Source organism: Bufo gargarizans, chromosome 2, assembly GCF_014858855.1.
Source record: "Bufo gargarizans isolate SCDJY-AF-19 chromosome 2, ASM1485885v1, whole genome shotgun sequence".
Classification (NCBI taxonomy): domain Eukaryota; kingdom Metazoa; phylum Chordata; class Amphibia; order Anura; family Bufonidae; genus Bufo; species Bufo gargarizans.
In genome coordinates, this window is record NC_058081.1 from 93,693,349 (window position 1) to 93,711,709 (window position 18,361).

An 18,361-nucleotide genomic window follows, 5' to 3' on the forward strand; every position below is an offset into this window, starting at 1 on the left:
TGTGTTCAATAATCATCACCGGCCGAGGGGAGGATTTTGTGTGGGTGTGTTTCTATTGTGCCATTGTGTGTTTAAATGGTGGTCTGTCCTGTTGTCTCCACATGTGTATTGGCGATTTCCCTTTGTCCTGAGAGATAATTGGATTGCCCTCGGTTGTCTCCGGGACGGAGAGGAGGAAACCATGATGCATTGTGGGGATGTGTTTTATCTGTCCTGTATTTGCACAACTGTAATAAAAACCAGGCTGGGTGTGCCAGCACGTCAGACGACTGCTTGACCCTCAACACGGAGCCTTGTCTCGTTATTGGGGGGATTCCCTGTATGCTGTTAGAGACCGATTGCCAGGAGTGTAAGCTGATTGTATGCTTTTCCTGTTCGTCTGCTAGCAGCTATTCGTGAGGTTCCAGTTTGGAGTGCTATTTTGTATCCAGTTCGGGAGTTTGGTGTTCTGCAGTAGCTGTGCCTGTCTCTCGGAAAGGGGCATATCGCCTAAACGGATTTTAACCCCTTCTCTGCTGAAACGGTCCGTTACAATTGGTGGCAAGCAGGGGGATCGTTCCTACAGCCAGAAGGACAGCTACAGGAGACACCATTTCTTTGGATTTTACAACTTAAGGGCAATGCATGTCTCAGTACAGCGACCCTAAAAGCACCAGGATGGAACCAGCAGTGGAGTACAGATACTCTGTTGAGGAATTTGACCGTATGATGTGGTTGCGGCTGAACTTCTTCGGACCCAATCCAGCTGAGAAATACGTGAAGTTCGTGAGGAGTCTAGTGTTCAAGACCCTACTATACCGGGCAGAAGGTGACTGTCAGCTGCCACGTTGGGTGGACCTCCATCAGAAGTTACAGTTGCGGGAAAGAGGGAGCCCAGTCTCCATTCCCCAGCGGCAGGCGGAGTTACAGGGGGCAGAGACAGTCGGTCCTGTCCCCCAGCGGCAGAGTGTCCAGCAGGGAATAGAGAGCCCAGTCTCCTTTCCCCAGCAGCAGATTGAGTTGTTGGGAATTGGGAGCCCAGTCTCCATCTCACAGCAACAGAAGGATTTGTTGGGAACTGAGAGCCTAGTCTCCATTCCCCAGCGGCAGCTTAACGCACCAGGGGGAGACAGTAAGCCCCACAACTGTGCAGATGGGACCGTGGTCTCTGCACTCACAGCACAGGGGGTAGGGACAGTCGGTCCTGTCCCCCAGCAACAGGGCTGTTTAGCCGAAGAGGAGACAGTCGGTCTCCCCCTCAAAAAACCAGATCTCCAGCCATCTCCGCAGGGATACCAGGAGGAGGAGGTAAGCGAGCCCTCCCCTTCCCAGCTACTTCCCAACCGAGTTCTGGGGGCAGGGGATGAGCCTGCAATACCCACTGATGCCTTCCCAGCGGAAGAGCTGGCATCAGGGCAGAGAGCCGCTAGCCTCTGCTCCACCGACCCCCTTGTTACAGGACTGGCTTGTACCCCCCTCACCCCAGCAGAAGAGCTGGCATCAGGGCAGTCGGCCTCTGCCCTCCCCTATCCTCTTGTCCAGAGACTGACTATCCACAGGCATCCCCAGCGGAAGAGCTGGCATCTGGGCAGAGCGCAGTCGGCCTCTGCCCACCAAGTACCTACAGCTCCAAGCTGGAGAACCACAAAGCAAGGAGTAGCAGATGCACACTCAACAGCTGGGGACATACAGAACAGAGCCATGCCCCTAGATTCAACAGGTCCAGTATTGGGTTGTGGGTGGGCTGCCAGACTAACTCAGGTACCGACCGGCGTGAGGTCAGTTATCTGGTTAGTCTTCCCTGGGGGGGGAGATGTGTGGCGAAACCAACCTCGCCACAGTGTTTTGGAGGGGGCTGTTTGCCAGCCTCCTGCCCTGGGATTATGGTCCCTTAAGTTATTGGGTCTTAAGGCACTTGGGACGGAGCCCTCTGTCCCTGGATTGCATCATTTGCCTTACTTGCTTGGATGAAGCACATGGTGAGAACAATAGATAGCGGCCATTTTAACTCACAGACCCTGTTCTGACTTTTCAACACGGTGCTATCTTTCCTGTATTTGGTGCACAGAGACATCATTCAGTAGTTTGAAACTACCAAACAGGGGACACATTTATTAGTGACCATTTTCTGTATAACTTGTATATTTTCAGTGTAACTGGATCTTCCAAACTACTGAACGGATGTGGGTGAATTTTGGATATGTGGTTCACCCAGATCCCCCTAGTCCGGGAATATATTGGTTATGGGGTTATTGCATGTTTTGGGGTTCCTGGGATATGTTTTATAAAACTGTATTTCTCTGCCTTTGATAATTATATTCGCCAGTGTGTTCAATAATCATCACCGGCCGAGGGGAGGATTTTGTGTGGGTGTGTTTCTATTGTCCCATTGTGTGTTTAAATGGTGATGTCTGTCCTGTTGTCTCCACATGTGTATTGGCGATTTCCTTTTGTCCTGAGAGATAATTGGATTGCCCTCGGTGGTCTCCGGGACAGAGAGGAGGAAACCATGATGCATTGTGGGGATGTGTTGTATCTGTCCTGTATTTGCACAACTGTAATAAAAACCAGGCTGGGTGTGCCAGCACGTCAGACGACTGCTTGACCCTCAACACAGAGCCTTGTCTCATTATTGGGGGGATTCCTTGTATGCTGTTGGAGACTGATTGCCAGGAGTGTAAGCTGATTGTATGCTTTTCCTGTTCGTCTGCTGGCAGCTATTCGCGAGGTTCCAGTTTGGAGTGCTATTTTGTATCCAGTTCGGTAGTTTGGTGTTCTGCAGTAGCTGTGCCTGTCTCTCGGAAAGGGGCATATCGCCTAAACGGATTTTAACCCGTTGTCTGCCGAAACGGTCCGTTACATTTTTAATTTGGTAATTCCTGGTTTTAGTTTCCTTTTTTCATTTATGTATCTGAAGAATATCTTATCGCCTTTTTTCACTGACTGAGCAAATTTCTCTTCTGCCAGTGCTTTAGAAGCTCTTATAACTTGTTTGGCCTCTCTCTGCCTAATCTTATAAATTTGCCTGTCATCCTCGTTTTTTTATTTTTTATAATTACTAAGTGCTATCTTTTTGTTTTTAATGATTTTGGCCACTTCTGCTGAGTACCACAGTGGTCTCTTCCTTTTTTTGCTTTTACTGACAAGCCTAATGCAATTATCTGTTGCCTTCAATAGTGCCACTTTTAAGTAGTCCCATTTCTCCTGGACTCCATTGAAACATTTCCAATCTGATAGGGACTCGTATACCACTAATTTAATTTTAGAAAAGTCAGTTTTTATAAAATTTAAAACTTTTGTTTTTGTGTGGTGTGACAAAACATCACTGACTGGTTATCACTAGATCCCAAGCTTTCCCCTACAGTAATATCAGATACCAAATTCCCATTTGTGAATACTAAATCTAAAATGGCCTCCTTCCGGGTTGGCTCCTCAACTACTTGCTGTAGAAATAATCCCAGTAGGGAATAGAGAATATCTGTACTCCTGGCAGAACTAGCTATTTTGGTTTTCCAGTTTACATCAGGAAGATTAAAGTCTCCTATAATTATAACTTCCCCTTTCAATGTCATTTTAGCTATTTCCTCAACTAGTAGATCATCTAATTCTTTGACTTGGCTAGGTGGTCTATATACGAGTTCCGTTATGATTATCAAGCTGAAGGTAACCCAAACTGACTGTAAATTGGACTTGCTAACTAAATTAGATTTTATGCTATCTTTCACATACAGGGCCACCCCTCCCCCTTTCTTACCTTCTCTGTCTTTCCTATATAGAGAGAACCCTGGTATTGTTATATCCCAGTCATTACTCCCATTGAACCACGTCTCAGTAACAACCACTAAATCTGTATTCTCAGATGCCATTATAGATTCAGGTTCATTGATCTTATTCCCTAAACTGCGAGCATTTGTAGACAAGATTCTGAGCTTGTCATTTCTTAACCTATGTGCTACTGGCATCTTCTGGCATTGTTCCGGGGGGCAGTCGGACTGCTTGATTATCATTTTTTGCCCCCCTTTCCTAGTTTAAATGCTCCTTAGCAAATATTTTGAACTGTTCACTGAGGACATTCGTTCCCTTGAGAGAAAGATGCAAACCATCTTTCTTGTACAGTTCTTTTCCATTTAAACTAGAGCTAACATGAGACACAAAGCCAAACCCTTGTTCAGACACCATTCACCAAGCCATACATTGAATTCCTTAATGCGCATCTTCCTGTCATGCTGAAGGTTATGCACAGACAAAACTGCAGAGAATGAAACAGTTGATGCAACCTCCCGTATATAATTTCCGAGTGTGTGAAAATCTTCCTTCACCTTTGAAACCTCATTGCAAACCAGATCATTTGTCCCAAGATTCCTGCAGCTCCATAAATGTTGCTGTAGGCCTCTTAGTAGCCTCCCAGACCAGTTTTCTTCTCGTCTTTATCAGTTTTGGAAGGACGTCGAGTTCTTGGTAATGTCACTGTTGTGCCATTTTTTTCTCCACTTGATGATGACTGTCTTCACTGTGTTCCATGGTATATCTTAAGCTTTGGAAATTCTTTTGTACCCTTCTTCTGACTGATAACTTTTAACAATGAGATCCCTCTGATGCTTTGGAAGCTCTCTGTGGACCATGGCTTTTGCTGTGGGATGCAACTAAGAAAATTTCAGGAAAGACCAACTAGAGCAGCTGAACTTTATTTGGGATTAATCAGAGGCAGGTGTATGCTGACTCCTATTTAACATGATTTTGAATGTGATTTCTTAATTCTGAACACATCTACATCCCCAGTTATAAGAGGGTGTGCACACATTATTTGAGGTTTTTTTTTGTTTTCTTCCTTCTGCCTAAAATATTTCTGTTTGTTTTTCAATTGAGTTGTACAGTTTATAGGTCACATTAAAGGTGGAAAAAGTTCTGAAATGATTTATCATTGTCTCATTTTTTAACAGCACAGAAACCTGACATTTTAACAGGGGGTGTAGACTTTTTATATCCACTGTATATAGGCAGGCAAGAAACCCACAGCAGCATGCTAGAATTTCTCTCTCATACGCCCCAAACAATTCGAAAAAAAATTCAGGTTAGTCAGAATCTGAACTTTTTGGGAAAGAATCCATTTGTTCATCCTTAATTCAGATGTTTATTACCAGTTATGGAACCATATACCTGCCATAGTCTCTGTTGTCATAGATGGGGTAATGTCTCTGAAACTTGTAGGAGGCAGCTTAAAAAAAGGTTAAGAGCAAAGATGTGGTATAAAAATCATAATCAAACTTGAAAAAAATTAAGAGGATCAATACATAAATCCTATAACAATTCAGTTTTAAGGCATCAGAGTAACATTGTAAATTATACTATTAATAGTAACCCACTAATGGAAATTCTGAATATTAGTATTGTAAATTGCCCATATTCATGTATTTCATCATTTTGCAGTCTTTATTATAATTTGTGCCTCTACACCTTTAACAGCCGGCTTGTTAAGTAAAATCTATGTTCTATGCATGGTATCTCGTATCATTAATTTACAGCAAAAGCCAGCTGTAACTAGGGATTTTCTGATAATGCATTCCATTCCTAGCATGAAGCTGTATTCAGGACATCCATTCTGCATGTCACAAGGTTGTGGCTGTTAAATTAATTTGGCTTGTTATGGCATTTTATGTTAGTTATTCAAATACGAGGCTAGGTCTATCAATCTGGCTACAGGAGACCATTCCTTTCAGCCCGTGACATCCCGTAATTAAAGCAGGATACATACTGTGGTTAGAAATAGTATGCAAAATTCATGGAATATAATATATAATACTAGAGCGTATGGTGAGGAAAGAAAAACTGGCTGTGTGATTTCAGTGAATGACATGGCTTGCAGTAAACATTGGAAAACTGATTTACAATGTCATTGTATGCGTAGAAGGTAGCGGAGGTAGGAAGACATCTTAATCACATCATCTACACATAAATCACTGCACAGAATTGATTTACCATTTGATCCAGTGGATCTCCCCAAGGTGTGCTGAATATATTGGGGGGCTTTAACAGAGTATATTTCACTTTCCTTCAGGAATAAGAAAATATGTGAAGATTAAATCCTATTTTCAGTTAATATCCCTTTGGTAACTGCAGTACCCTTGTTCATCAGTTAGGAGAGGCATTGAAGAGGTGGAAATATTAAAGGTTTGTCCAGTCATTAAATATTGTTGGCCTATTCTCAACCTAGTGTGAATAAGATTTTGATAGCCTATCTCCAGTCAGCTATTCGGGGGTAGGTTTAATGTCGCAAGTAAGAGACGTTACTACAAAGCTCCACCCAATGTATGTGGTTACTGCATCGCTAATCCCATACACTTCATTGGGTGCTTCGGGCAGTAACCAGCTCCCTCCATTACACAACAGATGGGGCTGGGTACTTCCGAACAAGATTGGCTGGCTGCACAACAAGCTTTTTGTCCACTACCATTCCTTCATTGGAGACCAGGAAAGGTTTGCTTTGAAAAAGGCCCTTATTGTTAGATTCTTTATCAGATGTCCGGCTGCTGTAAACCCCAATGATCCGCTAAAAATGTGGAAACTTGGCTCAGAAAAACCACAGGAGAAATGAGGCATTAAAAAATTCCCATTGAATGTGGGCTGTCATACAAAACTATATTGGGTCCTCCAACGTAAGAAGTGTTCTCTGGCACGTAGATGAAGATCCTGAACTGATGATTGTAGCTGGCCAGCTAAGACCTGTCCTAGGTTGCTAACATAGCTTATATGTTTATACAGCTAGACCTGCCAATAACCTTAATACAGTCCCTATGTTTGTGTGTTAAAGACAGAAGCAGAGTTATTTACAGTGACTTTATGTTTGGATGTCCTATAACTGTTATATATATTGTGTTCACAGAAGCAGAAAAGATAGTATACCTTTAAGATTCATTATATAATGTAAGGTAAGCTAAATGATACAGCAGACACAACAGAAAGCATAGAGTTAAACTGATGTTGCTAAGATGGAGTCTTGACCAACCCTTTCTAGCCTCACACAGCCCAGGAGTTTTGACCAATTACAGACAGCCTCACACACAGCTTGTGTGGGAAATTTCCCTAGCAGGAGCTGCTGGAATCATTATTCACCAGAGAGAGGAGCTGAACAGACACACAGTCCACTAAGAGCTGTTTTTATGGAAGCAGAGAGGCCAAAATAGGTATTTGAAACAGTTATATAATGTTCCTACTGTTAATATAGTGATTAGAACTGTATACTGAACTATTTATATGTATGTTTACTTACAGTTCCACCATACAAACAAACCATACAAACGAACCAATAAGCCATACAATCCAAACAAATTGCATACAAATGCAAACTGCTCATACCAGATCATAAGCAATTGTATAGAGAAAACGGCAAACCAAGTAGATCAAGTGAACTATTGGTTAACCTCAGATACACCTCTCAGAGAGATCATAAAGTGCTTAAATAACTTAAAGTGAGAGTACAGATACTCAAGAGAGAAATTTATCCACCATTTTATGTTGAATGACAAGATTGAACAGTTAAACCACTATCTTATGCATACTGCCATTTTATGATACTTTATCCAACACGTGTTATGTACATGGACTATCTGATATGGAGGCGGCAGTGTTATATATGAAGAAAAGTTGAAGTTAATAAATAAGTTATTTCAAGCATTTGGTGTGCTCTTCAAACCTAGAGGAATTACAGAGTAATAGACAGTCTAGTTAGACTAAAAAGTCAGAGATATCAAAATTCTTCTAATGCCACAAGCGCAAAAGGCACTTCATAGTGCTGCGCCTGCCACAAGGATTATTAGCTCCCCTTTCAGGTGCTTGCAGAAGCAGTTTCCATTAAAGGCCATTTAAAGGCCATTTTTAGAAAATCGCATAAATCACTACAAGTGATAAAACGATATGATTGGAATTCATTGTCAGTAGCCAGAGTAATGTTAGTCACCCGCAGAGCTACAGTGAAAACGTATCAGAGTGAAACAGCATGCGGATAAAACAGCCTGTATCTGTGTGCAGGTCTGCCCCGCATGGTGCCATCGTCTGATCTCCTCTGCAGCTAAAGGGGGTCATTACAAAAATACAATTAAATAAGGATATTGATATTTATGTAGTATTCAAAGATGATCCCCAGTTCCTCAAACCAATGTGGACATATGCAGGTGGAGTCTGAAAAGAGATGCGGACACACATTAGGGGGAACCCCCACCAATTAATCATTTATAAAATATCCAGTGAATATGTCAAAAAGGTGACCCTTTTGAATAATCTTTAAAGGGGTTTTCCGGGACTTCATGAGTCATCAATATTAGATCAGTGGTGGTCCAACACCAGGCACCCCCGTCGATTTAGCTAATTTTGGGTAGCCGCCGGTGCAACGTTTCCGATACTAGCGTACTGCAGCTCAGCTCCCTTTCAGTTGAATGAGAGCTGATCTGCCGTACCCTAGCACAGCCACTACACAGTGAGCGTAACCTTGTGCTTCTGGCTCCGTCCACTGTATGGTTCCTGGCACCAGCAGCTGCCCAAGATGGGCTGTTCAGTGGGAGTGCCAGGTGTTAGACCCCCACCAGCCTGATAATGGATGACCTATCATTAGAATAGGCTACCAATACCTAAGTTTCAGAAAAGCCCTGTATAAGTGGTAAAGTATTTATCTCTCTAGGCTTCAAAAATATTGCTGATAGTGAGTATGACTTTTATAGAGCATAAAAAAATAAGTTGAGAGAGAACCCAATCTGTTTCCAATTTTCAGGTAAACACCAGCACAGACGGATTAGGGTACTTTCACACTAGCGTTTTTCTTTTCCGGCATAGAGTTCCGTCACAGGGGCTCTATACCGGAAAAGAACTGATCAGTTTTATCCCCATGCATTCTGTATGGAGAATAATCCGTTCAGTTTGCATCAGGATGTCTTCAGTTCAGTCGTTTTGACTGATCAGGCAAAAGAGAAAACCGCAGCATGCTACGGTTTTCTCTCCGGCCAAAAAAACTGAAGACATGCCTGAACGCCGGATCCGGCATTTTTCCCCATAGGAATGTATTAGCGCCGGATCCGGCATTCAGAATACCGGAATGCCGGATCCGTCGTTCCGGCATGCGCATGCGCAGATCGGTAAAAATGAGAAAAATTTACAAGACGGATCCGTCGGTCCGCATGACAAGCGGAGAGACGGATCCGTCCTTGCAATGCATTTGTGAGACGGATCCGCATCCGGATCCGTCTCACAAATGCTTTCAGGCAGCAGCAGATCGGCGGATCCGGCGGCCAGTTCCGACAACGGAACTGCCTGCCGGATCACACTGCCGCAAGTGTGAAAGTAGCCTTATACTTATCATGGGACTTTAATAAAAATTGCATATTCATGAAATATGCTTTATAGCAATTTGCAGTGTTGTTTTTTGTTGGGTTTTTATGGGCAATAATTGAACATTGAGTATCTTATAGATTTATCCTGTCCAGTTGACAATGTTATAACATTTATAAAGTGGGAGTCATGTCACTCTATTTTGAAAGCATTCTTACTTTGCCTAAAACTGTACTGTATATAATAAACACAACACCCACATATACACATAGGGGCACATGTATTAGGACCGTAGTTCTATACACCGGGCTTAATAAAGCCAGATAGTTGGCGGAGGATGCGCCGAAGTTACGAAGAGGCATTAGCTTCTCCATAACTTCGGCGCATCCAGCGCCAGTTCTAAATGTAGGACAGCTTCCCGGCTGTCTTATATTTTTCAGTTCTCTTTCTAGGACATTGATTGAAGCAACTAACACATACAAAGTGTGCAATAATTGAGGAATTTCTCTTGGTGGAGCCACCTAGTGTGTGCAGGGTACATACCATTCTATACTTTTACGATTTCAGTTGCGTTAATTGTGCCCCCCAGTCGTAGGACACTTCACATTGACCTTCACTTTAGGTGTGGCCTTCCTGCAAAAAAGTTTTTTTCTTCTGTTTGCGATTCCCGATATTGCATTGAATGCTTATATCTTTATTCATATATAGCGTTTCTCCCGGTAGTTTATGGTAACTGGACGGTCCATAGCTCTTCATATAGGTTCATACACATTTGATGCGAGTATGCATACGTGTGGCAGAGAGCGACTATGGCTCATGTCTAAGAACTCGTGGACACCACTAATCGCAAATATATTATTGTTTTAGTATATTCTACTAATGAACTGGTCCTTGTATTACGCAGCTGTGTTGTTTTGTTATATTTTATCTATAATTCATCTAAGACTTTCCTATGAATTATTGCTATGTGTATGGGCAGCTGAACATTCAGTAATATACAGAGTTTGCTCTGAAATGCATTAATTATGGAGGCCAACTAGACGGTAGACATAGGTATTTAGTCTCTGTGGACTTGTATGATTTTTTTAAATAGATCCGATGCTGGCATGTGAACCATTACCGTATAACATACATTAATGTAAGGATGACAGGCGCACTTAAAAAAAAATGGTATGCTCACTTTTTCAATCCATAAATACAATCTCTGTTGACATGTATAAAGCTCAGGCTCATGTCTCTATCAGTCCATAGAATAATACAATAATCCACTTTCCATCGTTTTCCAAAGTGAAGAGTCCATTAATGTGATTATCTATATGGTCCATTTACAGTGGATAAAGCCATTACCTCATTCCCTTGATGGCCTGCAGATAAAAATTAATCAATCAGTGTAGTAATACTCTTCCTATTTATTGCTACTCTTATTTATACAGTAACTACATTATTCCTGTCATTTCGCAACACATTTTCTCCGATTTAGTTACCTAGAGATCCGTAATATCACTGATCTCTGACCACTGATCGATCCACAAACCTGGGCTTCACAAGTCATTCACTTCTTTTTGCCATCCATTTGTGGATGGACTTTTCTTCTGTTTGCCATCCAATTATGATACTATGGGAAAACTGTTCCTGAATATATTAAAGGGCATCTGTCAGCAGGTTTGTCCCTATGACACTGGCTGACCTGTTACATGTGGGCTTGGCAGCTGAAGGCATCTGTGTTGGTCCCATGTTCATATGTGCCCGCATTGCTGAGAATAATGATGTTTAGACTCTAGGAGCACTGGGGGCGTTGCTATTACACCTAGAGGCTCTGCTTCCTCTGCAGCTGCTGTGCCCCCTGCCCTCTGAGTGACAGGTCCATGCAGTGAAAACCTCATCACGCTTTCCTGGCCCTGTCAAGGAGGGTGCAGCAGTTGCAGAGAGAGCAGAGTTTCTAGGACTAAAAGCAGTGCCCCGTTGCTCCTAGATTTTCATTTGCATATATTATAACATCATTTTTCTCAGCAATGCGGGCACATATAAACATGGGACCAACACAGATGCCTTCAGCTGCCAAATGCACATGTAACAGGTCAGACAGTGTCATAGGGACAAACCTGCTGACAGATGCCCTTTAATATATTCAGGAACAGTTTTCCCATAGTATCATAATTGGATGGCAAACAGAAGAAAAGTCCATCCACAAATGGCAACTGTTGCGTGATCTCGCATGAACACACGAGATTGGACGCGGTGACGTCATCCCAGTCACATGCATCCGCCTTATGACCTCCCCCTTTCTTCATGCGATCCGTCTCTTCGCGCAGGCGCACCGCATCTTCCGGGTCAGGTAGGAGTGTCCTAGCCAAGCCTCGTTCTGAGGCCGGCTTCTTCTTTAAAAGGTGGCGGTTTTCTGCGCTACCTCAGGCTACATCAGCCCATGCGCCATAAGTTTGTTAGTAGGAGAGGGGCTCAGCATCAGTTTTTCCCCCTATTACCCTACAGTTAGTTTGGCCACCCTTTTCCACATCAGGATCGTGGTCACACTTTGCCTCTGTACAGAACACACATTAGATATTATTGTCAGTGTACCCTGCACAGCTTTAGCCCAAACTCCCGTGTTTCCCCTGATGAGCTTCTTACTCATCTTTTCAGCGAAGCATGCGTGTAGGGATCAGGCAGGCGAGGGCTTTCTAGGGCGCACAAATTCCAGGGTTAGGTTCCTGCGTGTGACTGGTCACGGGGATCCGTGGTCAGGTCACTTAGGTCATTGTAGGTCCCTAGGGCATTACTGGGGCCAGCATACCTAGCACCCTTAACCCTGTGTTTCACAACTGCCTTCAGCGACGGTGTGTACATCTATTAACACCAGCTGGGCATTCGTTGTACCAAGGAGCATCTCATCAGAGCGGTAGGACCACATGGTTACCTTTGGTGCCGCCGAGCTCCTCTTGTTTCGTTAATGTGTTTTGGTTGCTAGTACCATTATTACCGACGTGGTGAACCGCCGCATTGCTTCCTTTTTTGTATTTATTGTATCTAATTATCGTGGGACCAATTTTCTATGTCTACTATATTAAACGTTAAGTTTTAATAATTGACCACTTACTCTATTAATTCTGTTTGATTCAGGTGGTCTCTAATAATTATCTATACTGTTGTATACCTAAATCTGAGAAAATGTGTTGCGAAATGATGCCTTTACCTGCCAAGCGCACATGCTTAAGGTCAGCCAGTTTCATGTACAAATCTGCAGACAGATGCCCTTTAAATATAGCACCCTGTAGGCATCCGGACAGGGTCACATGCACCCCTGTGCCCAATCACTAACCTCAATAGTAACCCCATATACTGCTTGGGGACAAGTCACTGCTGAGGCCAGTAAGGGAACACAGCAGCACTTGTGACCCCATCCAGATGTGTACAAGCCTGAAACCAGAAGCATCAGTGAGAGGAGCTCTGCGCTGGCAGAGAGCAGGGGAGTAGATTTCTTTATTTAGGGCATAGTACTGGACACTTTTAAAAGGCTCCCTAAAACTAGTGTACCCACCTGGGCAAAATACAGTTGCAAGAAAAAGTATGTGAACCCTTTGGAATGATATGGATTTCTGCACAAGTTGGTCATAAAATGTGATCTGATCTTCATCTAAGTCACAACAATAGACAATCACAGTCTGCTTAAACTAATAACACACAAAGAATTAAATGTTACCATGTTTTTATTTAACACCATGTAAACATTTACAGTGCAGGTGGAAAAAGTATGTAAACCCCCTAGACTAATGACATCTCCAAGGGCTAATTGGAGTGAGGTGTCAGCCAACTGGAGTCCAATCAATGAGATAAGATTGGAGTGTTGGTTACAGCTGCCCTGCCCTATAAAAACACAGACCAGTTCTGGGTTTGCTTTTCACAAGCAGCATTGCATGATGTGAATGATGCCTTTCACAATAGAGCTCTCAGAAGACCTACAATTAAGAATTGTTGACTTGCATAAAGCTGGAAAGGGTTATAAAAGTATCTCCAAAAGCCTTGCTGTTCATCAGTAAGACAAATTGTCTATAAATGGAGAAAGTTCAGCACTGCTGCTACTCTCCCTAGGAGTGGCCGTCCTGTAAAGATGACTGCAAGAGCACAGTGCAGACTGCTCAATGAGGTGAAGAAGAATCCTAGAGTGTCAGCTAAAGACTTACAAAAGTCTCTGACATATGCTAACATCCATGTTAGCAAATCTACAATACGTAAAACACTAAACAAGAATGGATTTCATGGGAGGATACCACAGAGGAAGCCACTGCTGTCCAAAAAAAAAAAAAAAACATTGTTGCACATTTACAGTTTGCACAAGAGCGTCTGGATGTTTCACAGCAGTACTGGCAAAATATTCTGTGGACAGGTGAAACCAAAGTTGAGTTGTTTGGAAGAAACACACAATATTGTGTGGAGAAAAAGAGGCACAGCACACCAACATCAAAACCTCATTCCAACTGTGAAGTATGGTTGTAGGGACATAATGGTTTGGGGCTGCTTTGCTGCATCAGGGCCTGGATGGATTGTTATCATCGAAGCAAAAACGAATTCCCAAGTTTATCAAGACATTTTGCAGGAGAACTTAAGGCCATCTGTCCACCATCTGAAGCTCAACAGAAGATGGATGTTGCAACAGGACAACAACCCAAAGCATAGAAGTAAATCAACAACAGAATGGCTTAAACAGAAGAAAATATGCCTTCTGGAGTGGCCCAGTCAGAGTCCTGACCGCAACCCGACTGACATGCTGTGGCATTACCTCAAGAAAGCGATTCACACCAGACATCCCAAGAATATTGCTGAACTGAAATAGTTCTGTAAAGAGGAATGGTCAAGAATTACTCCTGACCGTTGTGCACGTCTGATCTGCAACTACAGGAAACGTTTGGTTGAAGTTATTGCTGCCAAAGGAGGTTCAACCAGTTAGTAAATCCAAGGGTTCACATACTTTTTCCACCTGCACTCAGAAGTTTTACATGGTGTTTAATAAAAACATGGTAACATTTAATTCTTTGTGTGTTATTAGTTTAAGCAGACTGCGATTGTCTATTGTTGTGACTTAGATGAAGATCAGATCACATTTTATGACCAATTTGTGCAGAAATCCATATCATTCCAAAGGGTTCACATACTTTTTCTTGCAACTGTATTTAGGGGCCAAACCACCCATTCCTTACTTTAAAGGCTATGGACACCTTTTGGAGGCAATTTTTTATCATTGCCTTTTACTCACTTTGAACTAAAAATCTTTTTTTATTTTTTTATAGTTCTTTTATAAAAATTAAAAAAAATGTTTTTCCTCTACAGCTTTCAGTTTTTAGTATATAAGGCTACTTTCACTTTTGCTTTCGGGGCTCCGCTTGTTAGTTTCGTTTAAAAGCTCTCACAAGCGGCCCGAACGCATCCATCCACCCCTAATGCATTCTGAGTGGATGCGGATCCGCTCAGAATGCATCAGTCTGGCAGCGGATCCGCATCCACTCAGAATGACATCTGACATCAAAACCTCATTCCAACTGTGAAGTATGGTTGTAGGGACATAATGGTTTGGGGCTGCTTTGCTGCATCAGGACCTGGATGCGGAACCGCTCAGAATGCATCAGTCTGGCAGCGTTTGGGCTCTGCTCAGCAGGCGGACACCTGAACGCTGCTTGCAGCGTTAAGGTGTCCGCCTGGCCTTGCGGAGGCAAACGGATCCGTCCAGACTTACAATGGAAGTCAATGGGGGCGGATCGGTTTGAAGGTGACACAATATGGTGCAATTTTCAAACGGATCCGTCCCCCATTGACTTTCAATGTAAAGTCTGGACGGATCCGTCTGAGCAACTTTCACACTTAGAATTTATTTTACAATATAATGCAGACGGATCCGTTCTGAACAGATCCATCGTCTGCATTATATGAGCGGATCCGTCTCGGACGGATCCGCTCTGAACGCAAGTGTGAAAGTAGCCTAAGCTGTATTCTTATCAATTTGTGAAGAATTTAACTATTATAAGTGTTTATAAGCTGTCAGGAGTTCAGAGATAGGGTGTCACGGAAGGTGTACAGGAAACAAGACAATGCAAAATGAATATATGACTCACTGGATCCAAAACTAAGGAACAAAAAGGGAGACCCCTGCATCAGACCTGGCTCTCTCCCTTACTGCTCAGCCTATGCGATAATCCCAATGGTGGATGATCGCATATCCTCGTACCTCGACTATACAACACCTGAACACCCTACAATAGTGAAGGGACACGACCACCGGCTCCCTACACTAGACACGGAGGGAGTCAGGGTCACCTGGGATCCAGCAAACAGAAAATCACAAATGAATGTACAACACTTAACTTGTAGAAGACTCCAGGAAGCTGTATAAACCGCACACTAATGCATTATGGGGAGGAATTTAAAGGGATGCAATCAGTCCAACTACATGACAGCTGAGAGAGGCTAATGAGATGAGGAACTGAAAACCAAAAACAATGAAAACTCAAGGAGGAGGTTCTGAAAGGCTTCTGTCAGAGCTTCTCAGCTGCCATCAAAGCAGCTCCCTGATAGAGTCAGTGTGAGGCAGAGAACAATAGGCTGTAGATGCAGTGAAACTGAAAGTTGTAGAAGACACTATGTTGAAAATCTTTAATAAAGATAATTGTTTTTTTTGGCCTAAAAGTACCCCCAAAGGTGTCCATATCGTTTAAGCAGTCTACTCCAGATTTCCTCCCTGGTAGGTTACATTTATGTCGAGGTAATGGTTATGGTATATGGGCAGTCATATGGAAATTTGTTATCTGAAACGGTCAACCAGTTTAAATGGACATTGTAAGCTCTTGAATACTGTAGGCAAAGTCAAACTCTAACGAAGGAAGCCCAGGCAATTTTTTTTAAATGCTCATGTTACTGTTTTAGTCACATATTTTTTACAGAGAATTTGTATTTAGTATGAGTTTAAGATATTGTGTAAAACACAGTGCTACAGTAATGCGGTGTATTTGTTCACAGTTGCATTTGTGAGGTTTTTGACTTATCGACAGTAACATACAACTGTGTACATTTTCTGTAAGCAAAGTCTTTGAATCTTTTTTTAATAAGTAGAAATACTCTTAGTTCTGCCTTTCTCATGGACATCGTCTTGTGTTTTCTGCAGTTTTCATGCTGTGGAGGAGACCAGTTTACAGACTGGAAGGTGAATCCATATCATTCATGCAACAGCACCGGCCCTCTATCCTGTGGGGTGCCATACACATGCTGTATAACCGGAACGGTAAGACCAAAAAGTAATATTGTATTTAATTTTAAGATTTTTTTAGGTAATATGAAACATTTAAGCTGAAAATGTGACAGTACCAGAGTGCTGAGGCAGCATGAGAGAAGAACTTTAGTTATATGTGCAAGGAGGTTATAAGATATAAGATTTGTCACCCTTGTCAATAGTTCAAACAGCTTGGGCCTAGGGCAGTTCATAGTTTCATGACTTACAGTACCACTGATGACACTCAGATTTACCTCTCTGGCCCAGATGTGACTTCCCTACTATCCAGAATCCCAGCATGTCTATCAGCTATATCCCCCCCTGTCTTCTCTTCCCATTTTCTAAAACTCAACATGGAGAAAACTGAATTCATCATCTTTTCCCTACGATGCCACTCAGCTCTACAACAAACAGACCAGTCCATCCATGCTTTCTCCAGTCTAAAAATCCACTGCCTTGGTATAACATTTGATACTGCCCTGTCCTTCAAACTGCACATCCAAACCCTTACCACATCCTGCTGACTCCTACTCAAATACATTTCTTGTATTCGCACCTTCCTGAACCCTGTGTCAACTAAAATACTAGTGCATACCCTCTTGATCTCCTGCCTAGACTACTGCAACATTCTCTGCTGTGGCCCCCAATCTGACATTTTTATGCCCCTTGTGAAGAAGTGAAAAGTTTTGTTTTGTGTTTAAAACTGGTTTTATGTTTGTAACTAGAGATGAGCTAATCGCTTAAAACTTTAAACATTTAATACTGTACGGAGCAGGAGCTCTGTACAGTATTAGAATGTTTTGTCTCTGGTGAGCCAAAGTTATTACTTCGCGAAGTCTCGCAAGACTTCGCATAATAACTTCTGAATTTAATTTATATTGTAAAAAACAATTTCCCAAACTCTGGTTCGGTTTCAAGTAGTACCGAAGTCAATTCGCCCATCTCTATTTCTAACCTTGGTTGTGGAACATGAGTTCCCCTGGTCTTGCTACCTAGGAGTCAATGTATAATAACTAATGCAAATCCTCACAAAAATATGAGCTAGTATGTTAAAATGTTTACTATTTCTATGTAACTATGTTACCTGCACTGCAGCATTATGTTTCCTCTGACCTTCTAAGAGGCAGAATGTGGGCAGTTTGTGGGACATGTATAAAATGTCACTTCTCTCCCCTCTACCAGTCCCCTAACTAATCACCCATTGCCCACCAAATTCAGTTCAACATATTAACAATGATATACAAGACCATTCCCAATCTGTCTCCTCTATACCTAATTTCCTGATACCTCCTCACACTTAATCTCCAATCCTACTTAGACACCCTTCCCTGGTCTCCTGCTCCTCACACAGTCATCTCCAAGATTTCTCCTGCATCATCCACGCTATAGAACTCCTTACATACCTCAAAGCATGAGACTGTCCCCCACCAAACACACTTTCAAAAGCAACCCGAAAACTCACCTCTTCAGAAAAGCCTACAACCTACAATAATCCTGCTGCCACTTCTCAGCCTTATGAGCACCTTCTACCCTCACCTGCTGTCCCCGTCCCTTGTCGATGGTAAGCCCTCGTGGGCAGAGTCCTCCCCTTCTCTGTACTAGTCTGTCACTCTGTTCATGTTTTGTTGTTCTTTATTTATTATGTTATGTATGTAAACTATTTTGCAGTGTCCAACGTATTAATGGAACTTTAAATAATGAGTATTAATTCAGAGATTCTCTCATGTTATACAAATCTCACTCCCGTTAGTGCATATTAGATTGATAAATGGCGTCCTATTTAGTGTATGCAAGTTAAAAACTTTGCAGGTTACT

At 42.5% G+C, this 18,361-nt stretch overlaps 1 protein-coding gene across 1 annotated transcript in view; it reads left to right on the forward strand.

Annotated features, from left to right (window-relative positions):
• LOC122929523 (tetraspanin-15-like) overlaps positions 1-18,361 on the forward strand; it is a 238,986-nt gene that overhangs the window by 143,889 nt on the left and 76,736 nt on the right. Inside the window, exon 5 of the mRNA XM_044283124.1 lies at positions 16,442-16,558. Within this exon, the coding sequence (XP_044139059.1) occupies positions 16,442-16,558 (117 nt within the window). The remainder of the gene's footprint in view (positions 1-16,441; positions 16,559-18,361) is intronic.